The 25491-nt window shown below is 39.8% G+C and overlaps 1 protein-coding gene across 3 annotated transcripts; it reads right to left on the bottom strand.

The window, feature by feature from the left end:
* Positions 1 to 5188: 5188 nt before the first annotated feature.
* On the bottom strand, positions 5189 to 21162 carry LOC113026090 (uncharacterized). Of its 3 annotated transcripts, none has more exons than XM_026174527.2 (18): positions 21086 to 21162; positions 19286 to 19358; positions 19132 to 19174; positions 18199 to 18277; positions 16790 to 16878; positions 16359 to 16505; positions 16179 to 16230; positions 15178 to 15278; positions 14727 to 14812; positions 11496 to 11577; positions 11321 to 11406; positions 11138 to 11225; positions 7841 to 7889; positions 7602 to 7692; positions 7364 to 7464; positions 7107 to 7191; positions 5721 to 5825; positions 5189 to 5355 (listed from the first exon to the last, which is right to left on the bottom strand). In XM_026174527.2, the coding sequence occupies exons 1-18, from the start codon at positions 21145 to 21147 to the stop codon at positions 5251 to 5253; spliced, it is 1524 nt and encodes a 507-aa protein (XP_026030312.1). In that variant the 5' UTR covers positions 21148 to 21162; the 3' UTR covers positions 5189 to 5250. The 3 variants fall into 3 exon arrangements, with proteins under 3 accessions (XP_026030312.1, XP_080160634.1, XP_080160633.1); XM_080304508.1 differs by lacking the exon at positions 21086 to 21162 and adding an exon at positions 19514 to 19586; XM_080304507.1 differs by lacking the exons at positions 19132 to 19174; positions 19286 to 19358; positions 21086 to 21162 and adding an exon at positions 18384 to 18459.
* Positions 21163 to 25491: the final 4329 nt, after the last annotated feature.

Below are 25491 nucleotides of genomic sequence, written 5' to 3'. Positions count from 1 at the left end.
ACACGTACAAATTCCAAAACACGTACAAATTCCAAAACACTTGCAAACTCAAAAACACATGCAAATTCCAAAACACGTACAAATTCCAAAACACTTGCAAAATCCAAAACACTTGCAAACTAAAAAACACATGCAAATTCCAAAACACTTGCAAAATCCAAAACACTTGCAAACTAAAAAACACATGCAAATTCCAAAACACGTACAAAATCCAAAACACTTGCAAACTAAAAAACACATGCAAATTCCAAAACACGTACAAACTCCAAAACACGTACAAACTCCAAAACACTTGCAAACTCCAAAACACGTACAAATTCCAAAACACGTACAAATTCCAAAACACGTACAAATTCCAAAACACTTGCAAACTCAAAAACACATGCAAATTCCAAAACACAACGGAAGTGCTCCAGGACGCTAGGGGTAGTGTTGAGCTCGATTTGCAAAATAAACGGCAAGTTTGTCTGTATGGGACAGTCTAGTCTCCGTTGCGCTTCCCAGGTTGCCTAGCAACCGTGATACTAACCGCTGGAAACGTGTCATACAACTTGGTTTGACAGAAATGAGGGAGAACATATTTTGTTTATTTGTTTGTTTGTTTCTACATGAGCTTTGTGTGATTTGATAAGTATCTGAGGCTGAGACCACAGGACAGTAAAACATGATTTTTGGGCTTCATTTCTGTACTGAACAGTCATTTCAAGATTAATTAGTAAATAAGAATTAGCTGATGTTGTTCATGAGACTAAAGTCATATCACTTTGGTAATGTAAATATAATATGGCCAATATTCTAGTTATTATATTAATCATTATTAGCTATTACAGCAGTGAACATGAACTCTGTGTCAAATACTGAGCTTCAGTACAGATTCAAGTTGCAGTTATTTATATGTCTTATCACCTTAAATCTTCACTCAAAGACAAGTATCTTTGACAGTGCATATATAGGTGTATCATTGTTACGGCCCGGCTCTGCTAGGCGGCAGCGGACGTAACATAAACGAGCCCAGAGACCAAGGAGTTAGATAGGACGACAAACATAAGGTTTATTAACACAACTGAAATCCGTTAGTGAAACAACTCACTAGGCAGCAGAGAAACTTTAAACAAACACCACAATTAATAACACCAGTAGAGCACTGCTCTACTAAACGTCTCGCAGGAGGCAACACAAAACACAGGCAGAAGGCAAAAGGGAGGGACTCTCTGTACAGTCTGTTCAAATCAACAAGTCCCTCGACGAATGAAGACTCCTCAGCCTTTTATACTATCAGGTGACTGCAGTCAGCTGTGTCACTTGTCATAACTGCAGACAGCTGTGTCACTTGTCCGTCGTACTCCAGGCTCCTGCGGGAGCCAATGGTGTGTGTAGTCTGACAGGCTCGGATCCGCATGAAGTTGGGGCGGGCATATGTCCGGGCCAGCCAATCCCCCGTGAGTCCTGGAGCACTGTAGATTCCAGGGAGGAAGGCGGGGCCACCTGAGGCCAGCGGCCGTAACAATCATATATAAGAGACAAATGTTGTTCCTTCAGTATGTTGGCATTACTAAATTTGGCTCATTGCTTACATATATTTATTAAAAGAAAATGTACAAGCTGTGATAACTGTTTCTGATAAAATGAAGAGTAGACTGATATATGAAATATTCCTTTATTGGGTGAGAAAATCAGACCATGTCATAACTGCTTTAAGTCATACAGAATAGATATCAGAGCCTTAAACAGGCTGGCTTCTGCTAAATGGGTCAAACTGGGCAGAAAGTCTACAAACACATAACATCCTTACAGAATATGATGTAACACTATAGATCAACTTACCTCAGAATATATAAAGCATATAAACAATTACAGCAATATGATGCAACAAACACAGCAGTGCTACTGATCCAAAATACTCAAAGCTTCATAGAACTGGAACAAACATTTATTTTTAGTTCCATTCTGCTGCTGATACATACTTTAGGTTTCTGAATATTACACTTGTTGCTGCCTTTCATAGTGTGTAACTTGAAGGCCCTGAGTACTTTCTCCCACACTGAAAACACTGGAATGATAAAATTATTTGAACATTACCTAATAAGACTGATTCAGGACAGACAATTAGTTATTTTAAACTTTTCTAGCAGTCCTTCACAAACAGGGAACAGTCTGTCTATTCTCTCCATCTGTCAGCTGCTGCTGGCTCTTCCTGCTCCTCTTCCTCACACACTGTTGAGTTTGTCCTGGTGGATCATCAGGGGTGCAAAGCCTCACAGATGATGTGCAGCAGTGGGTCCCTCAGTCTGTCCTCACTCTGGACACTTGCAGTTGTCACACATGGAAATCAAATGTGTGATAAGCTGCAGGATTCAAACACAAGTGTGACTTATAAACACATGTTCATATTTTTATTACACAATCAGAGAGAAAGAAACAGAGAGAGCGTGCAGGACAGACAGACAGGTTAAAGTCTCAGGTGTATACACTGCTACAAAACAGCACAAAAGAAGGAGGATTTAGTGTTTGTGTTATTACGAAACAAGAGGAGTTCCCAGATGGTACAGTGGACACACATGTGTGACTCCTGTGATTAAAGCATCTTTCTTTCAGCTTAACGAGTGAACCGTCAGCTCGTTCAAACACACGTTAAAGTCCGTTTGGCTCAACACCACCGAACAGAGGCAGCAATATAACATAGCTAACATTAACAGTGCAGTGAATCTTCCTTGTGCTGTGATATTCAGGACTGCAAACCGAGCAGCATCACTGACTTTCAGCTTGTTGTGTTTGTGGATATATGACTGACTTTAATTATCCACAAAATCATCACAATCTCTGTAAGATTAAGGTCGACTATATATATATTTTTAAAGTAAAGGCTTTAAAACCAAGTTAATTCTGAAAGTACAGACATGACTAATGTCACATAACTTTCCCGACATGTGGCCAACAATAATGGTTTAATGTTCTTCATTAAAAAAATATTTGCGCATAAATAAGTGACATAATATTCAGTACTTACTTCTGAAAGTTTACACTTCCTCCGCTCCGCTTCCACCGTTTTTTTTCGGCAAAATTATCCACACCACCACCGCACTATGAAGTCTGGGATATGTTGGGCCATGAAGGCTACACCGACCCATCCTTAAAATTCAGGGAAATTATGGACGCATTTGAGGGCCGCATTTCGAGCAGCCTTTGAATTGGGAAAGCCTTCTCTTGTCGCTGTGACGTAATCGGCCTTAAAATGCGGCCTTTAAGGCTGCAAACCCCAAATCCTGTCATTGGTACTTCCTGGCTTGTGTAGTTACTAGGTAACAAAAGCTCAACACTGCCCCTAGCGTCCTGGAGCACTTCCGTTGTGTTTTGGAATTTGCATGTGTTTTTGAGTTTGCAAGTGTTTTGGAATTTGTACATGTTTTGGATTTTGCAAGTGTTTTGGAATTTGTACGTGTTTTGGATTTTGCAAGTGTTTTGGAATTTGTACGTGTTTTGGAATTTGCATGTGTTTTTTAGTTTGCAAGTGTTTTGGATTTTGCATGTGTTTTGGAGTTTGCATGTGTTTTTTAGTTTGCAAGTGTTTTGGAGTTTGCATGTGTTTTGGAATTTGCAAGTGTTTTGGAGTTTGCAAGTGTTTTGGAGTTTGTACGTGCTTTGTCTCTAGGGGCCACCGTAGCAAACAAATAAAACAAGAAAACAAGTGTGAGCTGCAGTTCCTCCAGTGTCCACCAGAGGAACCAAAAGTGAGTCAATCTCCATAGAGTTAAAATATTCAGCTTTACAGCAGAAATAAACATGTTTACAAAACAGTTCTGGCCTCTTAAGTTCTCCCTTTGTCTAAATAGAGTCACTGGAACTCAATAGCTCAAGTATTTCATGGCATTTGTGAATTTTGGATATCTAAGGAGCTTGGAAAGAAAAGCGTCTGGACTTCAACATTGTTAAGTTTGTGTGTACACAAACTTAACAATGTGGTGTATGCTGTACAGTGTAGCGAGGAATGTCCATACCTCTACATTGGAGAGACCAAACAGCCACTTCACAAGCGCATGGCACAACATAGAAGAGCCACCTCCACAGGACAAGACTCAGCAGTCCATCTGCATCTTAAGGATAAAGGACACTCTTTCGAAGATGCCAATGTTCACATTTTGGACAGAGAGGACAGATGGTTTGAAAGAGGAGTGAAAGAAGCCATCTATGTCCACTGTGAGCAACCATCTTTGAACAGAGGCAGTGGTTACGACACCAACTGTTTGCCATCTATAATCCAGTTTTGAGATCCCTTCCCAGACGCCTTAACGCCCACTCACATCCTGGGCCATCTGACCTCAGGAATTCGCATGATAAGGTGGGGCTAGGTTTCACAATGAGCTCACCCGAAACCCTAGCTAATTGGGACCCACACCCAGTTTCACACCTTGGCTCGTGATTAGGTAGAGGATCATCAGGGGTCCTTTTGTCCCTCTGTGGGGGGATACTCCCACTGGGTTTAAATCTGGGACTCTCCACCATTTGACCTTAGAACTGAAGAAGCTTCTCGGATGAGAGGTGAAACGTCTTCAAGCAACCGAAAGAAGTCCAGACGCTTTTCTTTCCAAGCTCCTTAGACTACGATGACCTGGATGACTGAGAACCTTCACAGATGCCTTTTGGAGATCTTTAGTCAGATTATCTGACAGAAAAAAAAATGGCTTTCTGTGAGGGACAGACCATCTGAGAATTTCATGCTCCAGAGTCAGTGCAATTCTACTTTTTCATCAGTCTGTCATTTAGCACTACTCAGCAGGTATCTGTGTGGGCAGTTATGGGTGTAGCTTGCTAAGAAAACTGTATTTTTCTAATAATGCAGCACTCGACCCTCTTGTCTAAGTATGATTACCTCTGGCTCCAAAGAAACAAAAACTAACCAAAACTTAAGAAAAAAAAATGAAAATGTCAGTGACCATAAATTTAGAGTCAAGGCTTCAAAATATCAGAAACCTCATGGTTGCATCCATCCACACATCAGGCTAATAAACACTGGGACTAACCATCAGACGCTGCTGCAAGTGAGGCCATTTTTTTTATTCTTATGGAAGGCTGTTTATGTTGCTGGGGGGGGGGTTGCCATTCAAAATGTTTAATTATTTTCTTAGACGTTTTGAGTTAGTAAGTTAAAAGTTTTAGATACCGAATACAAAATTGTAGATGATGACACAAATTTTCGACTTATGATCGTAAAAATTGTTTATTTCTCTCTTTCCATCAATCTATCCATCTATCTCACATTCCTTTGAACTGCTGCATGATGGAGAGGAGGTGTTCGCTGCGTTTCTGGATGTTGCTCTGCTCCTCCTTCAGTCTCTCCTGCTCCTGTAACACCTCCTCCTGAGGAGAGACACATCACACACATCAAATTTAACACTCCCACGTATCTCAAATAATGACTAACTGATGAACAGGACTGCATGTACAACAGTTTACCATGGATTTTTGTCTGCTAAGCTGTCATAAAGACACCTTAAACTGAAAATAACATCAGTGATTTCACATTCTGATCGTTTCCCAAAGCCAGCGCTGGAAACAGTGAAGCTGTGATGTGCAGCACAGTGTGGACGTAAACCAGGAAGTTAGAAAACTTATTTTATTTGTTTAATGACTGTCTTGTTTCCTGTTTACATGCATGAAATGCAAAAATATGTTAGTGAAGCAGAGTGTGCATGTGTGTTAGTGTGTTTGCTTGTTTTACTGACTCTGAGTCTGCAGAGCTCCCTCCTCTCTCGGTCATTCTCCTCAGCTCTCGCTCGAAGCCAAGCTTCATTCTGAGAGCGATGTCTGTCCAGCATCTCCTGCAGCTCCTGACACACACACACACACACACACACACACACACACACACACACACACACACACACACACACTTGTGTAAATAAAGTATATCCTGGGTCTAAACACCTGAAATATGAACATGGCAGACGAAAGCAGAATTGCACAATAAAATTGCTCTATTAAGTAAAATAAATCATAAAACAGATTAAAACATCTTACAAAAAATATTAGAAACAATATATCACTGATTAACATGTGATTAGGTTTAAATAACGAGATCATACGGGATTGCACTACATTTACTGACTTCCTCTCATGCATTGAATTATGTTAGTGATCAGATAAAAATGTAATGGATTCATGGTAGATTAGATTAATGGGTTAGAGTGTGTAAGAGGTTAATGGGTTAGATTAGGATTAAATGAACTTAATGTAACAAGAACCAGGATAAAGTTCCTGATTTGTTTTTAAATTCATTTCCAGTTTTTACTGTTAAACTTTGAAAGGTGTTTTAACTTTTGGGTCTGAGCAGCTTAAATTTAGTCCTCAAATACTGTTCCAGCATTTTGGGATCACAAGCAGAAACTTACAATACACCAATCACAGGTGGTCCACTCAGGGGGATTCACAGGACTAAAACAGGAGTCACTAGTGGTCCTGTGTTCACTTCCTGCCCTCTTGTTGCTTTAGAGCTTGATGCCAAACTGCACATACGATGACCTCGCCTTCTTGGGTCGTTTTCGTAACATTTCTGCACAAGCAGATCAAAGCAGCGGATCCATAATTTGGCTCGGCAGCAGCATGAGGTCACTCCATTCAAGGAGGATGAGAGGTGAAAGGTTCAGGTTTGAGGCCTGAAGCCTGTACATGTAAATCTAAAGAGAGAGGCAGGTCAGCAGAGTCACTGACCTCTTTTCCATCTCATTCTTTCCGGAGTTTACTCGATTTTATTGCCCTTCTTGTATTTATCCGTTTAAATAATCTGCTGTATATTTTAAACAGTATTGTTTTTCCTCTTTTTTGATTTTATAATCTGCACCCTTGTCTTGTGTATCCCAAGTTTCTGTAAATATTCTTTGTAAATAATAGTTAGTTACCAGTTTCAGCTTAGATTACATTCACATTGACCCCTTTATCTGGAGCTTTTACACATTAATAGCACCATCCTTATACCAGGAGTACAGAATAACTGTAAAGACTATATATCTACAAGGTTTCTGAAACTATACTCGTGTAGCATGCAGCCTAAACCTGCCCCAGCCCCCGGGGACTTCACTGTTGACTTGGTGGATGTTAGAAGGCTGTTGAACCTGTTGTTGTTGTTGTCTATGTGCTTCATGAGCATCTTTCTCTCTTTGCAGAGCAGCTGCAGCTTTAGTCAGCTCTGACTTCTCTCTGAAAGAAAAAAAAAAACACATTCAGCCATTCAGGATGAGCACAGGAAATACGATGTTTAGAGGTGAGGCAGTTAAACCTTTAGCCTGATGAGCTCCTACAGTGGGTCACCTCATGCATGTTCTTGCCCTTTGAGTTGTACTTAAATGTGTAAATGAAGATGTGCATGTACCGATCTAGTTTGTGGAACTCCTGGTCCAGCAGTGTGAATGCTGTTTGGATCATTGTCATTGCCTGATCACGCACTGCGCTGAAGTCTCTGTGGACAAACACCTGCAGCAGGAAATGCAATTTTATCTGCGTTGCATAGTAACCAGAGTTTCACCCTGGTCTTCCAACCCTCTGAATCTGCATGACTTTTTACCACCATTTGAAAAGAATGAATGAAGGCGAGTGTATTATGTTGACACCTGTGGATTCACCATCGTGTTCTTCTGCTGGACGGATGGAGCTGCCTCGCTCAGCTCGTAGCGGACGTTGGGAACTTTTGTGGGAGTGAAGCTGTTAACGGTCAAAACCAGAATGAAACCAGTGAGTTAAAACCGAGATATGAGACTCAAACAGAGCATGACAAGAGGCTCAAATGGCACACACACACGCACACACATTAAAGAGAGCCGGTGTGCACACACAGACAGCAGCTGCTGACCTGTGGCTGATACCCTGGAGACCAAACTCTGACAGAATCTCCTTCATCACTGTGGAGACAGAAGTTTTTTGTTTTTCAGTCTGACACAAAGTTCATCTGTGAGTTCTCATGGAGCAAGTGCAGTGCTGTAAATGATGTAAATGTAATGAGAGCTATTAAACTCACATAATGATAATAAAATAGATTCCCCTCAGTTTATGCGTGCTCTTCTTTGTTGTATGCTTAATTTTAATTGGCAGTTTCATTAATCATTAAGACTTCATGATTGAAAACTTGTATTTCAGTGTATTAAATGAAAAACTAAAATCTTCCATTTAAAAAAAATAATCCAGCCTTTTGCTGTGGCTCCAAACTGTGAGCAGTGCATCTTGTCTGTTTTAAATATCCTCGATATGTATCTCTAACTTGGAGTCCATCTGTGCTAATTTAAATGAGTACCAAACAGTTCAGAAAAACCATGTCTGAAGCTCTGAGTGTTCTCAGAAACACAAGGATGTTAGTATTTGTAAAGTGGAGGAAGTTTGTAACCACTAGGACACTTTGTTAGGAACACCTGTCCAAACTCAGTAAATAAGGAGTTACTTGGTCAGCGAGATCAAGAAACAATTTTAGCAGCACTCCTTGACTGAAGCAAGGTTGAATTGTCTCCACTATGGAGAGGTAACCAGATGGCTTTTAAAGAACTCAGAGAGCACAAAGACTTTTTTTTTTTTTTTTACATTTTATTATAACTACTCATTGTTAATTCCTGTGTTTAAAAAATGGCTTGAAAAGAATCTAAAGAAACAGCTACTGTGACTTTAGTCCCAAAAGCTGCATTTAATGTAGAAGACGACATACTGTGGTTGTGGGGGATGTGTGAAATTGAAAAACTTTTCTTTCTTTGTCTTTCTGGAATGAGTTTGATGTGACGTTTAAAAAAAAAAAAGCAGTACTTTTGATTTTAAATTTATCAACTTAAAATTTAAAAGTACTGCAGTGCACAAGAAAGTGTGTAAAAACAGAATCCATTCCTGTTGTGCCTATTTAAATGACCATTGACCTCTCCTCTAGCACCATCCTGTGGACAGCTTTGCCACTGCAGCTCCTGTGCTCTTTAACAAGAGCCAAATATGTTTGCCTTTACAGTTTTTTCTGATGGCTTTAACCCTAACTGTGATTCCTATACCACAATTCCTAAAAGTATTAATGCTTATAGCAAAACCACTCACTGAGTTTGCAAAACTAAAAGCACAAACACTGCTTTGCACTCAGTTTGCAATTTTGTAACACACACTTTGCAAAACTGTAGGCACAATTCACTGCACAACACTCTTTTTGCAGAACTTTAAACACTGCTTACACTCAATTACCAAATTTCCAACACACTCCTAGCAAAATTATACACATGTATGGCTATCATTAACACTATTTTGCCAACTGTCTGGCACACTTTCACATGTGAAAACAGTTTTAGATAATTAGTCCACTTTGCAATCAGCCTAAGTACTATAAACAGGCCACAGGTAAGCTGTCTATGTGGAGTACAATGGAAGGAGCAGTAAGAGTGAGAAGAGTGAGAATCAGAGGAGGGAGAGGGGGTGGACGTGGAGGTGAAGAAGTTGGAGGAAGAGGACGTGGAGGTGAAGAAGCAAGAGGGTTAGAGGATGTTAGAGGAAGAGGACAAGGAGGAGCAAGAAGAGGACGAGGAGGGGAAAGAGGAAGGGTAAGAAGAGTAAGAAACAGAATAACTGATGACACCAGAGCTACAATAGTGGACCATGTTATCAACCATGGGATGACCCTGAGGGAAGCTGGCCAACGTGTTCAGCCTAAACTGAGCCGCTACACTGTGGCAAGCATCATTAGGACATTTCGAAATGAGAATCGGTAAGTACTTTGTAGCACTGCCATACTCTAATGAGAAACACAACAGTACCATACATGCAAAAATACTGAAATTGTTACTTTACAGAATTGCTAGACGTCCAGATGTTGGGGGCAGAGGCAGAATGTTCGCTCCAGAGCAAGAGACCCATATAGTGAACATGGTGATTGCCAATAATGTAATAAGACTGGGCGAAATACAGCAGCGCATAATTGATGATGACACCATCTTTCAAAATATACACAGTGCAAGCATTTCTACACTAAGTCGTGTACTTGCGCGCCACAGAATAAGAATGAAGCAAATTTACAGAGTTCCTTTCGAGAGAAACACAGAACGTGTAAAGCAACTGCGATATGACTATGTGCAGGTAAGCTAGTGTCATTGGTTCTGAATTTGGAAGTGCATACTGTAGTGCTGTGCATGGGCCTGATGTGTTGCATTTGTTTTGTCTTGTCCAGAGAGTGATGGAACTAGAAGCAGATGCAATGGGACATGAGCTACTTTTTGTAGATGAGGCCGGTTTTAACCTCAGTAAAACCAGGAGACGTGGCAAGAACATTATTGGACACCGTGCCATCATCAATGTCCCAGGACAACGTGGTGGTAACATAACCATGTGTGCAGCTATGACCCGATATGTCATCATATGGGACAATGTTAGTTTCCATAGGGCTGCTTTGGTCCGCAACTGGTTTACAGACCACCCATCCTTCATGGCACTCAACCTCCCTCCATACTCTCCATTCTTGAATCCCATCGAGGAGTTCTTCTCTGCCTGGCGCTGGAAAGTGTACGACCGTCATCCTCATCAACAGGTAGCCCTTTTACAGGCAATGGAGGAGGCATGTGGAGATATTGACCAGGCATCATGTCAGGCCTGGATACGGCATTCAAGGAGATATTTTCCCCGGTGCCTTGGACTGGAGGATGTCGCATGCGATGTGGACGAAATTTTGTGGCCGGACCCAGAAAGACGACATGATGTAGGCTGATTGTCTTTTTCTTTTTTTTTTCCTTTTTTTTTTTTTTGTGAAATTCCTATTTTGTGTTCTGACTTTGTCTTGGTTTTGATGAGTGTGAATAAACACCAATACTTGAAGTTTGGATCCTTGTATGTTTACATGACACTATGACAAAAGTGTGACCTCAAATTGAGATGTGTTTTGTATTCATACCATCAGTGTGCAGTTGGCGCATTGTGTGCTTGGTAGATGATGGCTTGTGTGTACTGTTTGATACGGAAACACCATTTTTACGAAGGTGTGAAGAGTTAATCTAGCTGTGTTTGCTTTTGCAAGAGAACTACAATGTTTTGATAATTGGGTGACAGGTTTTCTTATTTGTGTGTAGAGTTTTGCAAAAATAGCCAATAGTTACCAAAAATGTGCTTAAGCAATCAGAAAAAACTGTAATACACTATAACGTACCTGGTTGCCTCTCTGATGGGTTAATGAGCTTCATCACCTTTAGGTCATTGAAATTCTGCTCTTCGTTCTTCCCTCCAAACACATACAGCTGCCAATCAAGTAGGCACAAAAAGAACACTTTATTTCACATCACAGTAATAATAAAAAAAAACCTCGATAATAATATATTTTATTTTTGCTGACATGGCTGTGAAGGATGAAGGCGGTGTGTCCATGCCGACGTGTTGGAGGAATCCCGACGTAGAGCGGGACCTTCCACTTCGTCTTCGCTGCAGACACACAGTGTGAAGTATTTACACACTTTAACTCTTCAGAATTACACGAGTCAGTTTTAACTTCTCTGCAGCATCCAACCCACCAATACTGAGCTTGTGGATTTCACTGGACGACGTCACTGTGCCATCCTCATTGGTGCTTTTGCCACCAAACAGGTAGATGTCCTACATGAGATTTTTCCAAAAGTAATAAACAACAAAAAATAAATACAAAAACAAAACATTGTATTCAGGAGTCAACGTGACTGTTATTTAAAGCTACAGTTATTTTGCTTTACAAATAATATATTTTGATAATTGTATATTTCTGTCTTAACAGCTTTTTTGTTTATTTTGTTTTGTCCATATTTCTTGTGATTTAAAAAATAATATCCTACTTGTTTTTATACTGTTATTTTTATACAGCTTTAAGGATGTAGCGGCTATAGAGGCTCGCATATAGCAAGTATCAGTTTTCAGTAGCTAAATAAAGCTACTTTATTTCAGTGTTTTTAAAAACACTGAGAAAAGATTCACTATAAATAACAAAGAAAAATAAAGACTTTGTGGCAACACCCTCTAGTGGTCAGAATAATTATGACAGGGGGAAAAAAGAAGGACGGTGAGCTCATGGAGGCATACAGTCAGGTCAGGGTGGATGGATGATAAAAAATATTTAACCATGGCTGATCCAGAACCTAAAGGGACTATTATATATTGCTGTGAGCATGAAAACGGAGGTCCTCTAATGTAATTATATGCACACATGCAAACTGAATAAAGTTAAAAATTTGTTGCATTTCTTGCTTCTATAATGGGCACAAATTCACTGCACTGTCTGTTGCTTTAGAAGGATGACTCCATCCTCATCTACCGTCACTATTTCTGCTCCTTGCAGCTTCACTGTTACACCTTCTCTATACCAGACTTGTTCTTAAAAATCAGTAGCAGTATACTTCTCCAGTCCTCAGGCATCCTCATTTTCCAAGGTTATATTAAGTATTCTGTTTAAAAGTCCACTGTCTTTTCTCCTGGACATCTCCATACCTCCACAGATATGTCAACTGGACCAAGTACCTTTCCACAGCTGCCCTCCCTTCCACTTGAGAGAGGTGGCAACTGTCCAGCTCTCTCATGTACAGTGGGGCAAAAAAGTATTTAGTCAGCCACCGATTGTGCAAGTTCCCCCACCTAAAATGATGACAGAGGTCAGTAATTTGCACCAGAGGTACACTTCAACTGTGAGAGACAGAATGTGAAAAAAAAAATCCATGAATCCACATGGTAGGATTTGTAAAGAATTTATTCGTAAATCAGGGTGGAAAATAAGTATTTGGTCAATAACAAAAATACAACTCAATACTTTGTAACATAACCTTTGTTGGCAATAACAGAGGTCAAACGTTTACTATAGGTCTTTACCAGGTTTGCACACACAGTAGCTGGTATTTTGGCCCATTCCTCCATGCAGATCTTCTCGAGAGCAGTGATGTTTTGGGGCTGTCGCCGAGCAACACGGACTTTCAACTCCCGCCACAGATTTTCTATGGGGTTGAGGTCTGGAGACTGGCTAGGCCACTCCAGGACTTTCAAATGCTTCTTACGGAGCCACTCCTTTGTTGCCCGGGCGGTGTGTTTTGGATCATTGTCATGTTGGAAGACCCAGCCTCGTTTCATCTTCAAAGTTCTCACTGATGGAAGGAGGTTTTGGCTCAAAATCTCACGATACATGGCCCCATTCATTCTGTCCTTAACACGGATCAGTCGTCCTGTCCCCTTGGCAGAAAAACAGCCCCATAGCATGATGTTTCCACCCCCATGCTTCACAGTAGGTATGGTGTTCTTGGGATGCAACTCAGTATTCTTCTTCCTCCAAACACGACGAGTTGAGTTTATACCAAAAAGTTCTACTTTGGTTTCATCTGACCACATGACATTCTCCCAATCCTCTGCTGTATCATCCATGTGCTCTCTGGCAAACTTCAGACGGGCCTGGACATGCACTGGCTTCAGCAGCGGAACACGTCTGGCACTGCGGGATTTGATTCCCTGCCGTTGTAGTGTGTTACTGATGGTGACCTTTGTTACTTTGGTCCCAGCTCTCTGCAGGTCATTCACCAGGTCCCCCCGTGTGGTTCTGGGATCTTTGCTCACCGTTCTCATGATCATTTTGACCCCACGGGATGAGATCTTGCGTGGAGCCCCAGATGGAGGGAGATTATCAGTGGTCTTGTATGTCTTCCATTTTCTGATGATTGCTCCCACAGTTGATTTTTTCACACCAAGCTGCTTGCCTATTGTAGATTCACTCTTCCCAGTCTGGTGCAGGTCTACAATACTTTTCCTGGTGTCCTTCGAAAGCTCTTTGGTCTTGGCCATGGCGGAGTTTGGAGTCTGACTGTTTGAGGCTGTGGACAGGTGTCTTTTATACAGATGATGAGTTCAAACAGGTGCCATTCATACAGGTAACGAGTGGGGGACAGAAAAGCTTCTTATAGAAGACGTTACAGGTCTGTGAGAGCCAGAGATTTTCCTTGTTTGAGGTGACCAAATACTTATTTTCCACCCTAATTTACGAATAAATTCTTTACAAATCCTACCATGTGAATTCATGGATTTTTTTTTCACATTCTGTCTCTCACAGTTGAAATGTGCCTCTGGTGCAAATTACTGACCTCTGTCATCATTTTAAGTGGGGGAACTTGCACAATCGGTGGCTGACTAAATACTTTTTTGCCCCACTGTATCCTACATTCATGAGATCCTGAAAGTACTCCTTCCATCTTCTCAACACAGTCTTTTTACTTGTTAGTTCATTTCCATCTCTGCCATTAATCACTCTGCCACGTTGCACATCCTTTCCAGCTTGACTTCTTAGTAGTCAATCACTAACAAGTCCCTTTCTACTTCCTTACTGTCCAGCCTCACAACTCCCTATAAGACCTTACCCTTTACTCTTCCCACCTCTCTAACACTATATTTTTTATGTGTTGTTTTTTTCTTTTAATATTAAGGCCCAAGCAGCCAGAGAAAGGAAGGCCTGGGTATTTCAGACTGTTGCCTAGATAAACTGCAGAAAAATGGATGGTTGGATGGATAAAAATATTAATATTATGGTAATATTAATTTTAGTACAGCTGGTTCTCCAAAGCATGGCATAGGTAGAAACAAATTAATTATAATCACACCAATTCAATAATAAGTAAAATATATAATAGTGTTTTTTTTCTTTCCAGCACCTCTGCTACTGCTACTAGTACATTCATATAGTTCATTTCAGTGTGTGTGTGTGTGTGTGTGTGTGTGTGTGTGTGTGTGTGTGTGTGTGTGTGTACTTTATCATGGTGTGCAGTCAGTGTTTGTCCGCTGCAGGCTGCAGGTGATTCTCCTTTCACCTCCATTTTCTGCCACTGCAGGTTCTCTTAAAACCCAAAGGACATAAAGGTCAAAGGTCAGATGAAGTCATAAGAGTTATGTGTTTGACTTAATTTGTATATTTGCTGTATATATAAGCATGAATGATCTTTTCTAGATACACCTGTGATTTCTGATGCAGTTCAACATACACAGTTTAAATCTCTGACATTTGTGTAAATAGAAACTTTTTGTTTGATCGTGTGCAAGAAATAAAGTTGCATAAATAAATCTATCTGGTCATTTTAAAGCGAGTAATTCAAAGCTGCACTAATATTTAGTCGATCTCTATGATCATCTCCATCTCCCACCAAGTGTAATTATTATGTGCTATGTAAAACTAACTGGAAAATGCCTCAGCTTGGCTCTTACCTGTATTGAGAACATAGAGGTCTTTACAGAACTCTCCTCCTGCTCCATAACCTCCAAACATGAACACCTGATCTCCAACCAGAGCACAACTCTGACCCCATCTACACACAGAAAAAGGACATCTGTCAGATTCTTTGGGTTTCATAGATTAGTATGCTGCCAAAATAGAATTGTCATTGTTTTTATAAAAATCTGATAGTCGTGGTCCTGGACCTTGAAGTTTTGGGGCCTAAAGTATTATTTAGATTCGACATTTTTATTATCATGTTCCTGCTCCTGAGTGTGGTAACGGTTTATCTCAGTGTTCAGTTAGTCACTTCCTGTTTTATTTTGGTAAATCCATCTCTTTTGTGCTCTGCTTTTAACATAAAAAGTATTTGCCCCCTTCTTGATTTCTTTTTTTTTCATATTTGTCACACTTACATGTTCAGCCAACAAATTTTTCATATTGTACAAAGATAGCTGAGATTTTAAATGATGATTTCATCTATTAAAGGATGAAAGCTATGCAAACCTATCTGTATTTAGTCAGGTTATCTTTTTATAATATTAAAATTAGTTTCACAATCTGAAACATCTAAGTGTGAGAAATATGCAAAAAAACCTTAAACTTAAAAACTGGGAAATGCTTTTTCATAACACTGCATTGCTTCTCTCTCGTTATCCTTGTTCAGTTCCACCTGTTTCTTGTCACCCAGCTGTTTCCTCTGCCCACGGTACCCCTCGCTGTGTTCCTGTGTTTGTAAATCTTTCAGCTGAGCCCTGTACATGTAGCTTTCCTCTCACATTTCTCTGAGGTGTTTGGATTTTGTTATTTTGCCTCAGCTTTAAATTTACGTGTTGGCTTTTTATTAGCTAAATAAACAGCTTGCTTTTTGTTTCTGAATGCTGTCTTTGTGTCTCCAAATCATGACATCTGATGCTAAATTCCTTCACTGAGTCATGATTGTGAAGCTTGAACTACAGTTTTTGGTGACAGTGTGTCAGAGAAGAAGTCTCACAGGGCAGGAGGCAGAGATCCACTCGTTTTGACCGGTGTCCAGGTGAGAGACACTGAAACAGAGCAGAAAGGACATCAGAATCTAAACTGTAAAAACATAAATAGGGTGATTTGTTTTTATTAAGAAGAAGAAGAAGAAGGAAGCTGAAAGCTGCATAAGTTTTTTGGTTTTTTTTGTAACCTGTGTTGAACACCATGAGGTCATCAGTTGGATTCCCCTCCACAGCACCTCCGTACACGTAGATGTTTTCGCCACCAGCAGCAGAGCAGTGTCTTAGAGCTCTGAGGGCCACACCCCCAACCGCTAAGCACTCCCAGGTCAGAGTCACTGTCAGGACATGGAAACCTAATGAAGTATGGGCGTCACTATGGGGGGCCCATTCTGCGTGCGACTTCTGTACCTGAGAAGCCCATTTAGGTATATACACACTCTATGACATCATACAAAGCCAAGAGTAGAAAAAAAAAGTGTCTGACTTTTTGGCTCAGTCATTACTTGTGCAGACCCTAACCTCACTATTTGAAACTTTGGTCATGTTTTATATGACCCACACACAACACAAATCAAACTAAACTAGTTCATTGTTTCTTCTAGCTGCTGTACATCCTCACCTATATCAAAGCTGTAGACTCCTGGGAGACACTCAGTGGCTTCAGGACTGGACGCTCCTCCAAACAGATACAGCCTTCCTTTCACAACACTGAGAAGGAAACAAAACATGGTGTTTACAGTAAAAATGCATCAGTGTGTTGCAGCATTGCAAGAGCTACAACTGTAATTATGACTATTTTGCTCAACATTTGTAACCTTGAATATTCAACAGAACTATTTATTATAACATAGCCTAATGTGAGTGTCCTGGCCCAAGACAGATCACATTAGTCTGTCTGTCTTGGGCTTTTATAATGGTGGGAGAAGCTCAGTGAGAAGAAAACATGCACACGGATAGGGGAACATTACAGTCATTGTGCTATCACTGAACTTAAAAAACTGTCTTTTTACAGGAGAGTTCCTTGAGCTTTGAATATAATTCAAGAGAAACACAAATGAATAAATTACGATGGAGGCTTCATCATAAGATGGAGTTTGTTTTTGACAATAAAGCTTGTCTTGGAAAACCAGTTGCTGGTTCCAGTTGCCACCATGACATGTCTATGTGTGCAGATAGAGCACCAAAGGGCTTGGAGGCAGATTTACATAATACATGGAAAGCGATGGAGACCGAAGCTAACAATCAACAACTAACTCAAGTAACCAAACGTGAACCAGGTGAGAGATCCTGTGCAACCATTAATGAGCCTTCTTCAAGTCCAGCCGGAGAAACCTTATCAGGAACTCCACCTCCTCTAGATCTTATTGACCAATCAATAGGGAAGCACAGACAACATATGCACAAGGAGGATAACGAGGGAACAGGCCACAGGTGGGAACACAGCTGACACTAATCTGACTGACAAGACAACGAAAGCAAAATTGAGCATAATACACATGAAACATAAGACTATTAAAATAAACAAGAAGTAGAAAGAATGAGATCGAGACTAAGATACATGGGCTTGACAGAGCGACTGGGGAGAAAACAGACATGGGTACATGACTGGGAAGGCTGAGAAACACAGGGATGAGACTAGGGAAGACTGAGCTCAAGAAACACCAATATAGGGTTAGAACATAACAAATAAAAACTGGGTCGAAGACCCAAAACCATGACACCTTTTTTTCTAACTATAGCACACAGCAGGAGAAAAGGCATCTCACCACTAGAAACTCTTTGGTTTTGGGTGGTGTTCAGAGCAAGTGTGCAGGAGAAGGACACACAAAGTCCACTTGATTGCTTTGAATTCTGAAGATAGTCACCTCATTTATTGTTATCTGTCTCGATTCAATGGAGAATATGCTAAATGTGAAAAGAATTTATGTAACGTTATTAAAAAAATGTCTATTTCTTTCTGACACTGACTGATTTCAAAATGTTTTAAACTATCAATAATTAGAGTTCAGAGTCAGTGCTGTATTTTACCACAGAGTGTGCCCTTCTCTGGCCGAGGGAACGTCGCCGCTCTGAGGAATCTCCTCCCAGGTCACATCTTCAGGAGTCACTACAAACAACACCAAAACATCAAATGCAAAGGCCAAAATAACTGATCTGATAATGTCATTTAAAACCAGTTAGTAAGTTAAGAGGTCATAAAAACGTGCTGTGACCTGTGAGGGTGCTTTCAGTTACTGTGGTCATGTTTCTTTGGAACGAGCTGCCTGCTGACGACCCGAGGTCAGTTACATCTGTGCATACATTCAAAAATAGACTTGAAGCCTTTTAGTTCTCACAAATCTACACTCGGTGTCTGTGTGTGGCTGTGCGTGTGTGTATGTTAACTTGTGTTTTACTTCTTTGTAACGTTTTATTTTGCTGTTTCGTTGTAAAGCTAAACCACTTTGTATGTTTTTAATCTTCTGTTTTAAACACATTAGAAATAAATTTGCTTTTGCCAAAAAGTATTTAGAAAAAACCCTGCGAGGCTTTTATTTTGGTATTCATGATATTTTATATAGCGTAAATAAAACTGACCTTGCCACTGTAAATGGACATACTGATAATTTTAATCAGATGCGATAATTATTCCAAACCACTGGAAAAATATAATAACTTTCTTTCTTTTTATTTATTTATTGTAGCTTTTTTTACTCCCAGTTTTCTAAAGCTTATGGTGCTTTTTAGGTTGTTTTCCTGTTTTTAATCATCATGGTACAATTTAAAGAAGAAGATTTTTTTTTGTCGTGGCTTTTTAATTGAACTGGGCTGTGTGTGAACTTAAAATTGAGTTCAGTAAATGGGTTTTAAATTCAGCATTATTAACATCCTAAAACTTTGCTCAATACCACTTGCAGAAGTCCAAACCTCCAAAAATGCATGTGAGAAAAAGCACATCAGGACTACAGCTGCATGTTGTACCTGTTAGCATGTAGAAGTCACTGAAGTAAACAACACTGCCCTCCTGAATCAACCAGAAAAGACTGATTAGCAGAAGCACAGACCACCCAGGCTCCATGCTTCACTCATGTTTTACTGTGACTGAATAAAAAAGAAAAATAAACAGTGGTCTCACCTCTTGACTGATGCTGCAGGCACCTCCGAAAAGAAAGGCAACGTCTCCAGCCACGGCTAAAGCATGGCCGTGTCTGTGGATTTAAAGAAACACAGAAATAGAAGCGGGTCAGACATCATCTTCACTGAGCTTAGTATTATGTGTGCAGCAGTTCTTCACCAGGTTGTTTTTTACCAATATGATGAACTTTAGGCCGCCTTTGAACCTTAGTCTTTAATGTCATCTTACCCATTGTCTCTGTCTCTCTCCTAGTTACCTTTTTGGACCCTTTCCTGGAAACATTTCTGTTTGGAGACTCACCTGCCCGTGGACTGTAGACACTCCCAGCAATGCCGATTAACCTGTAAGGGAAAGACCTCAGCAAACTTGCCTGCCCGCTGTTCATTCCCAGAGTGTCTGAATTTCCCCCTGTTGAGCTGATGCTCCTCTTAGCCCCCAAACCACCTCTGAGATATGTAAGGCAAAGGTCCAGACTCAGAATACTCACAGTCATATTCCTTCTCCTTTGGAACTACAGTTAATGCAACTCATTTCCAGCAGAGCTCGTCTGCACATTGTTGTTATAAAGTCTCTCTCTCTCAGTCCCACTGGCAGTCATCAATAACCATTGCCAACTGTAATAAGCTACAAAAAACTGCCAATAGCTGTTTGAGTCTGCTCACTGAGTCCATTTTGAGCACAATTATTACAAGAATGAATTATGATGAGGTGGATGAAAATGTTGGCACAGCATTAAGTTGGGCATTCCTAAACTTCAAGACTTTTACTTATTACAAGCTCATTTTGAAATGTAAAAAATCTTCTATAGCCCACCAAAGTCTTTATTCACATTAGCATAAGAAGACATATTTTCTGCTTCATGTTGTCATTGATTCCTTTTGATCTTCTGATGTTTGGTTTGAGGCAGATTCTTTATCAACAGCTTTACTTTGGCCAATAGTGCTGCATTTTAGCTCTTACACTAATGAGCTATAGTAAAGAGATCAGGAGCCAAAATAAGCCAGAAATCAAGAATAATGTAAAATTTGTGGTAATGTTTCATTTTTAAATCTTTTAAGTTTGTGTTATGTAATATTTCTGTTTTTATGGTGATAAAAATTAAATTACAAATTGAAAAAATGACCTCTTGCGGCCCACGCCATCTAAAATCACTGGACTGGACTTATGGTATATAAACTGACGTAGCCATGAGTGACATCATCCACTGATATCCACTGAAGTACCCTAATGCCTAAATTATACTTTCAACATCCATGAGTTGACATAAATTTTGTCATCAGACGGTGACAAGCCTGTTTTGTGGTTTCCCCCACAGAGAATGTGAATTTCAATGCACCAATTAGGCATGTTCTCGAATTCCAACAGGAATGACTCGGTTGTTGGGTCTCCATCTGTCCATGTCGAGAAACCTCAGGACAACCAAGCTGACCAAGGAACCTGGAACACTTCAACAAGCCAATAAAGTCACTAAACTATTTAAAAGACATGCAGCAATGGAACTGGGGGCTTCCCATAAACTTCTATCCAACCAAACTTACTTTTGCTACCAGAGGAGTTGCAGGTTTAAGGTTTTAACGTGATTAAACTCAGTTTATTTCATTACTTTAATGGTCTACTGACCTGATCGTATCGTGTAAAACAATCTTCACTATAACAATGTCACAATATACTACTCCTACAATATATTATCATATGTTAGCATTTATACACTAATCTTTCAAGAGTGATTGTTACCTGTTTATTTGTGGCATATACTGCATCAGAGCACCACCTTTATATTATTTAGGTTGGCACACTCACCTAGGACTTGGGGCTTTTCCTTTTATCTCCTTCTCCAACCAGTGACCGCTGGCCAATGCCATCTTCACACCTACGGTGTCTCCGTCTCTGTCTCACACACAGTTTTGCTTTATTGGGGTAACAGCTGTAACAAGCACATAGTTTGTTTTTCAATCATGAAAATATGTAATTTTTCTAACTGAAAGCTACTGAATCTGTAAGAACAAGTAACAGCTGCTAATAAAGGCACAGGTACCAATGTGTTGTTAAAGAGCATCACACCAATTTTTGCTCATAAGCCCTAAAAAGTGAAATAACGCAGCCGAAGTTTTTACTCGTTTTCGAAAACATATTATGAGGATTGTCATTGTTAATACAGTCTGATATTTCATACTCATATTCTCTATACAAAATTCTTCCAGGTGTGCACATAATATATCCTTACTCAAAACAAATTGTGGTTCTTGCAAAATTCAATTCTTAATGGTGACCAAACCTTAAATTTTCATGCAGTTTCCCCTGCAGGTGGTGCCACAGATGCAAGGTAATCTCAAAACGTGCCTTTTTGTAGCTCCAGTTACGAACACCAACAGCAGCAGCGGAATAAAACCCACCTGTGGAGGTGTTTGTGTCTGCCAGGAAATCGGCTTCTTCCCTGTTATTACATTGTTTTATTGATGCTGGATTAAGCCCACAGATGAGTCATCTCAGCTCCACAGTCTGACAGCTGCTCTTTGAGTCTCAGCTTACAGGTAAGCTACACTTCCCTCTGCATGTAGACCGTTACCCAGCAACACCTCCAAACACAGAGCCGAGCCAAGCAGGTCAGCATTTAACAGGATGAGAGTGAGAGCAAAGTGCAGAAAAAAGTGAGGAAAACACTCTTTAATATACACGTAACACGAAATCCACTCATGTTCTACACTTTGCTTTAATATTCTTTCTTATAACAGCTTCTGTACAGTAGGTGGCGCTCACTTATTGTATTTGAGTTTACTATCTACGTTTTTCTGTCTGGTTTTCCACTTTTTTCCATAACTGCAGTGTATGAGACACAGTAGTGCAACAAAAACTCATGACTTTATGTTTTTAAAACTCTTTAAAGTTACTTTTATGAATGTTGACTATATTTTTCTAAATGAATATAACATGAAATGGATTGAACTTAAAATTAAGTCCATGTGACTTATATTCAATGCATAGTTAAGTAATGCACAGTTAAAATAAACCAGTTGGTGCAACCTGACCATCTTTAGCTGAAGTCTTACTTTTTCTGAGACAGGTTTGTTTACATTAAACATGAAACACAGCAGCAGTGTGCCAACTTTATCTTTGATTTGTTTCCAGGTGCTTCAAATTTCAGCCCCTTAAAAGCTGCACTAACTTCTAACCGAGCACAGTATTAAACTGTAAATGTGTTTTTATAAAGACCTTCAGCTGCAGTATAAATCTAACTGTATCTAACGTGCAGACATGCAATTAGAAGTGAGGAGAGACAGGGGGCGACAAACTCACAAAGAAGTAAAGATGACAGGAGGTGGAGAAGGGCTGAAAGTGAGAAATCCACCGACATTTTTAGCCTTTGTTACCTTTCTGTTATCTATTACTGATAATAAAAATGCAGGCTTGAATGTTTAGTGTTTATTTGCTGTATATGCTCAAATGTGTGTTCAGGCTAAAGGAAAAATTAATGCAATAGCCTGTCATTGGCACTCACGGGGTAATAACTGATCACATTTATTGCTTCACTGCAGAGAAAAGATAAACTACTTTATCCATACTTACTACAGAGTAAGGGCCTGTCAGTCCTGTTGTTTGGTGTGTTAACGTGGCTTATGTTGTTTGAATTATGTACTTCACTAAATTTGGTCCAAAATCTGCTTGTTATTTAAAACAGACTGCCTGAATTTCCACTCAGGCTGAATTTGGGCCATTGAAGGTTTTATAACTTTGATCATTTCAGTATTTTAGGCATTTTCTAACCAAAAAACACAACTCTGGGCTCCATGGAACAGGAAGTTCACAGCAAAACGACCTGCACCACATCACTTATGAGCATGTCAGAGACAGACTCTGTGACGGACCAGCACACCAGATCAGCTGGGAGTCACCAAAGAACAGCAGAACTGGCAGGTCAGCCACTGGTGCCCTGTTTTCTTAACAGGTTCACACTGAACACATGTGGCAGATGTGAGAGAGTCTGGAGTGGGGTCTGTCGCTTTGATTTTCAGCACAGCAGATGAAATGGACTCTCACTGGTCTCTGTTTCTGAACCAACTAATACCCATGAAGTTCAACCAACTCTGATCAGTTAATCATTTAATTCTTGATTGCAAAAGTGTTCTTGCATTGGCTGGCAATGAGGAATTCCACATGGATGTGGTTTCCGTTTAAAGGTCTAAATGAAAGATTAAAGGCTTCTGTAAATACAGCATGTCCTTTAAATTGCCCAAAGCCAAAGATTTGGGCTTCTGGTGACTTGAAAACAGATCAAATGGTACATACATGTGTTTTTGCCAGAGAGACGCTGAGTCACCTGCATTTATCTCCGGAGTGTATAAATATGTGTTCTTTCAAATGTATCCATGGAAATATGATTTGCTTTTAACTGGCGGAAGCTCCAAGATGCCTGGTTTCTCCTCAGTGCACCAGCTGCTGCAGGTAAACACAGGGCCAGAGAGAAAATCTTTGATTTCATTTCTCCAGACACTGCCTCACATCTGTTTTCTTTTTTGGAGCATGATCACAGCTCATCTCTGCCTCTGAGGCTCTTCATGTCCGTGTACATCATTCTTATGATCTTTTTGGCCTCACTGGGTAGATTAAGGCACTAAAAAAGTGTAATCACGGCTATCCTTTATGTGTGGAGGCAGAATAATGCTTCTAAAATAAGATGGTGATCACTTTAAATGTTTCAATCTGCGTCTGCTTCTCTCCTGATTGATGATGCGAGTCGGCCGGTCACGTTTCCCACCGTCACCACTCTTTTTTTGTCATGTTTTATTCATACAGACAGTAACACACACACATACATAACGACCACAGCCACAGACACGTGAGTCTCTCGTTTTTTCACCTCCGTCTGCCACTGTCAAAACCAACCGGGGTCCAGCCTCGTTTTCAAAATAATACACACACGTTCCCCCAATTTCTCAGTACTGGTCTTAAGGCTGATGAAAATCTACTGATTTGAATAAATTATGTATTTAAATCTTTAATTAATTAAATGTTGCGAATAAAAACTGATTCTTTGATTTTTCTTTTTTTTTTCTATTCCGCCTCTTCACTTTTAGCAGCACTTTTATTGTGAAAGGATTATATCCGGTCTTGTGTTATTGTTCTGCCTTATATAAGACCTTATTGTCCCAACTTGACTTGAAAACGTGCTTATCCATGGGGGTCCTGGCCAAGCAGACGCTCTCACAGTCCTTTTTCAGTCCCTTTCTTCATGGCTTAAATCAAATAGATGGTCCGGTTTCTGTTCTGGCCCCGTCAGGCTCAGGGAGGCTCTAAGACACAAATATCTCCAATGGACCGAACCGTACTCAACTGATCATCAGTCAAGTTTAGTTTATCAGACAGGAAATAGAGTTCGGCTTTCAAAGTAAAAGAAATTACCGATTAGTTTCTGTTAGTGAAATGTGGAAATAAACATTTGTATTTCTTTGGGTCTTTTTAGCTTAAAAACAATAATTAATTCTCTTGTAGTTCTTTTTTAAATTTTTGAGGATTTTATCCAGGCATGCTAGATGCTCTAAGGCTGTTAATGTTCATTTTCTCTTTGTAGTAGCTAACTCTGTCCTGTGTTTTAGATATTAGCTAGGAAAACACAATTGCTTATTGCTTTTCTGTACTGTACATGAGTATGTCCATTTTAATATTTCAATTGCGGCTTATTTTATTGTGATGTATTATAAATCTAGGTTTGTTTGTTTGTTTTTCAGATACTTTTGTATTATTGCTCTAATAATACACTTCAGTTTAGTTTGTGTATAATTGTTTAGAAATTTATGCCCCTTGCCTTTTTAATTCTAGCAGTCTCTAGGGGTAATTACTTTGTCATAGAAGTTGACTGACTGCAAACCCAGGCCTGGTATTTAACTATGACTGGCTGTGGATGACTTATGAGTTGATATGCTCCAAGAATAAACGTTACCAAAAGACATAGTGCCTCAGTAACCCTTCTTTGATGCTGAGTCTGCATCCACTCGACTGAAGAGCATTTTTTTTCTTCTTTGATATGAGAGTAACAGCATAGTTGTAACTATAGTTAGTAGAGCAGGACGATATGACCAAAAATATTTATCACGATATACATTTGAAAATTTGCGATAACGATATAACTGACGATATAATTGACACTAGACAAAATACTTTACAACTCCACAATTTTATTAGTGCAAAAAAAAAACATTAATGTATTTTCA

The sequence above is a fragment of the Astatotilapia calliptera genome, chromosome 7 (genome assembly GCF_964374335.1).
Source record: "Astatotilapia calliptera chromosome 7, fAstCal68.1, whole genome shotgun sequence".
Taxonomy (NCBI): Eukaryota; Metazoa; Chordata; class Actinopteri; order Cichliformes; family Cichlidae; genus Astatotilapia; species Astatotilapia calliptera.
This window is presented reverse-complemented; position numbering and strand designations above follow the sequence as displayed.

Excerpts from the sequence above, each read along its gene's own strand:
- LOC113026090 (XM_026174527.2), bottom strand. The coding sequence starts at position 21,147 with ATGGCATTGGCCAGCGGTCACTGGTTGGAGAAGGAGATAAAAGGAAAA. Across the intron at positions 16,506-16,789 it reads AGTCTACAGCTTTGATATAG|TGACTCTGACCTGGGAGTGC; the intron begins GTGAGGATGTAC and ends ATGTCCTGACAG. Across the intron at positions 5,826-7,106 it reads ATAGACAACAACAACAACAG|GAGCTGCAGGAGATGCTGGA; the intron begins GTTCAACAGCCT and ends TGTGTGTGTCAG.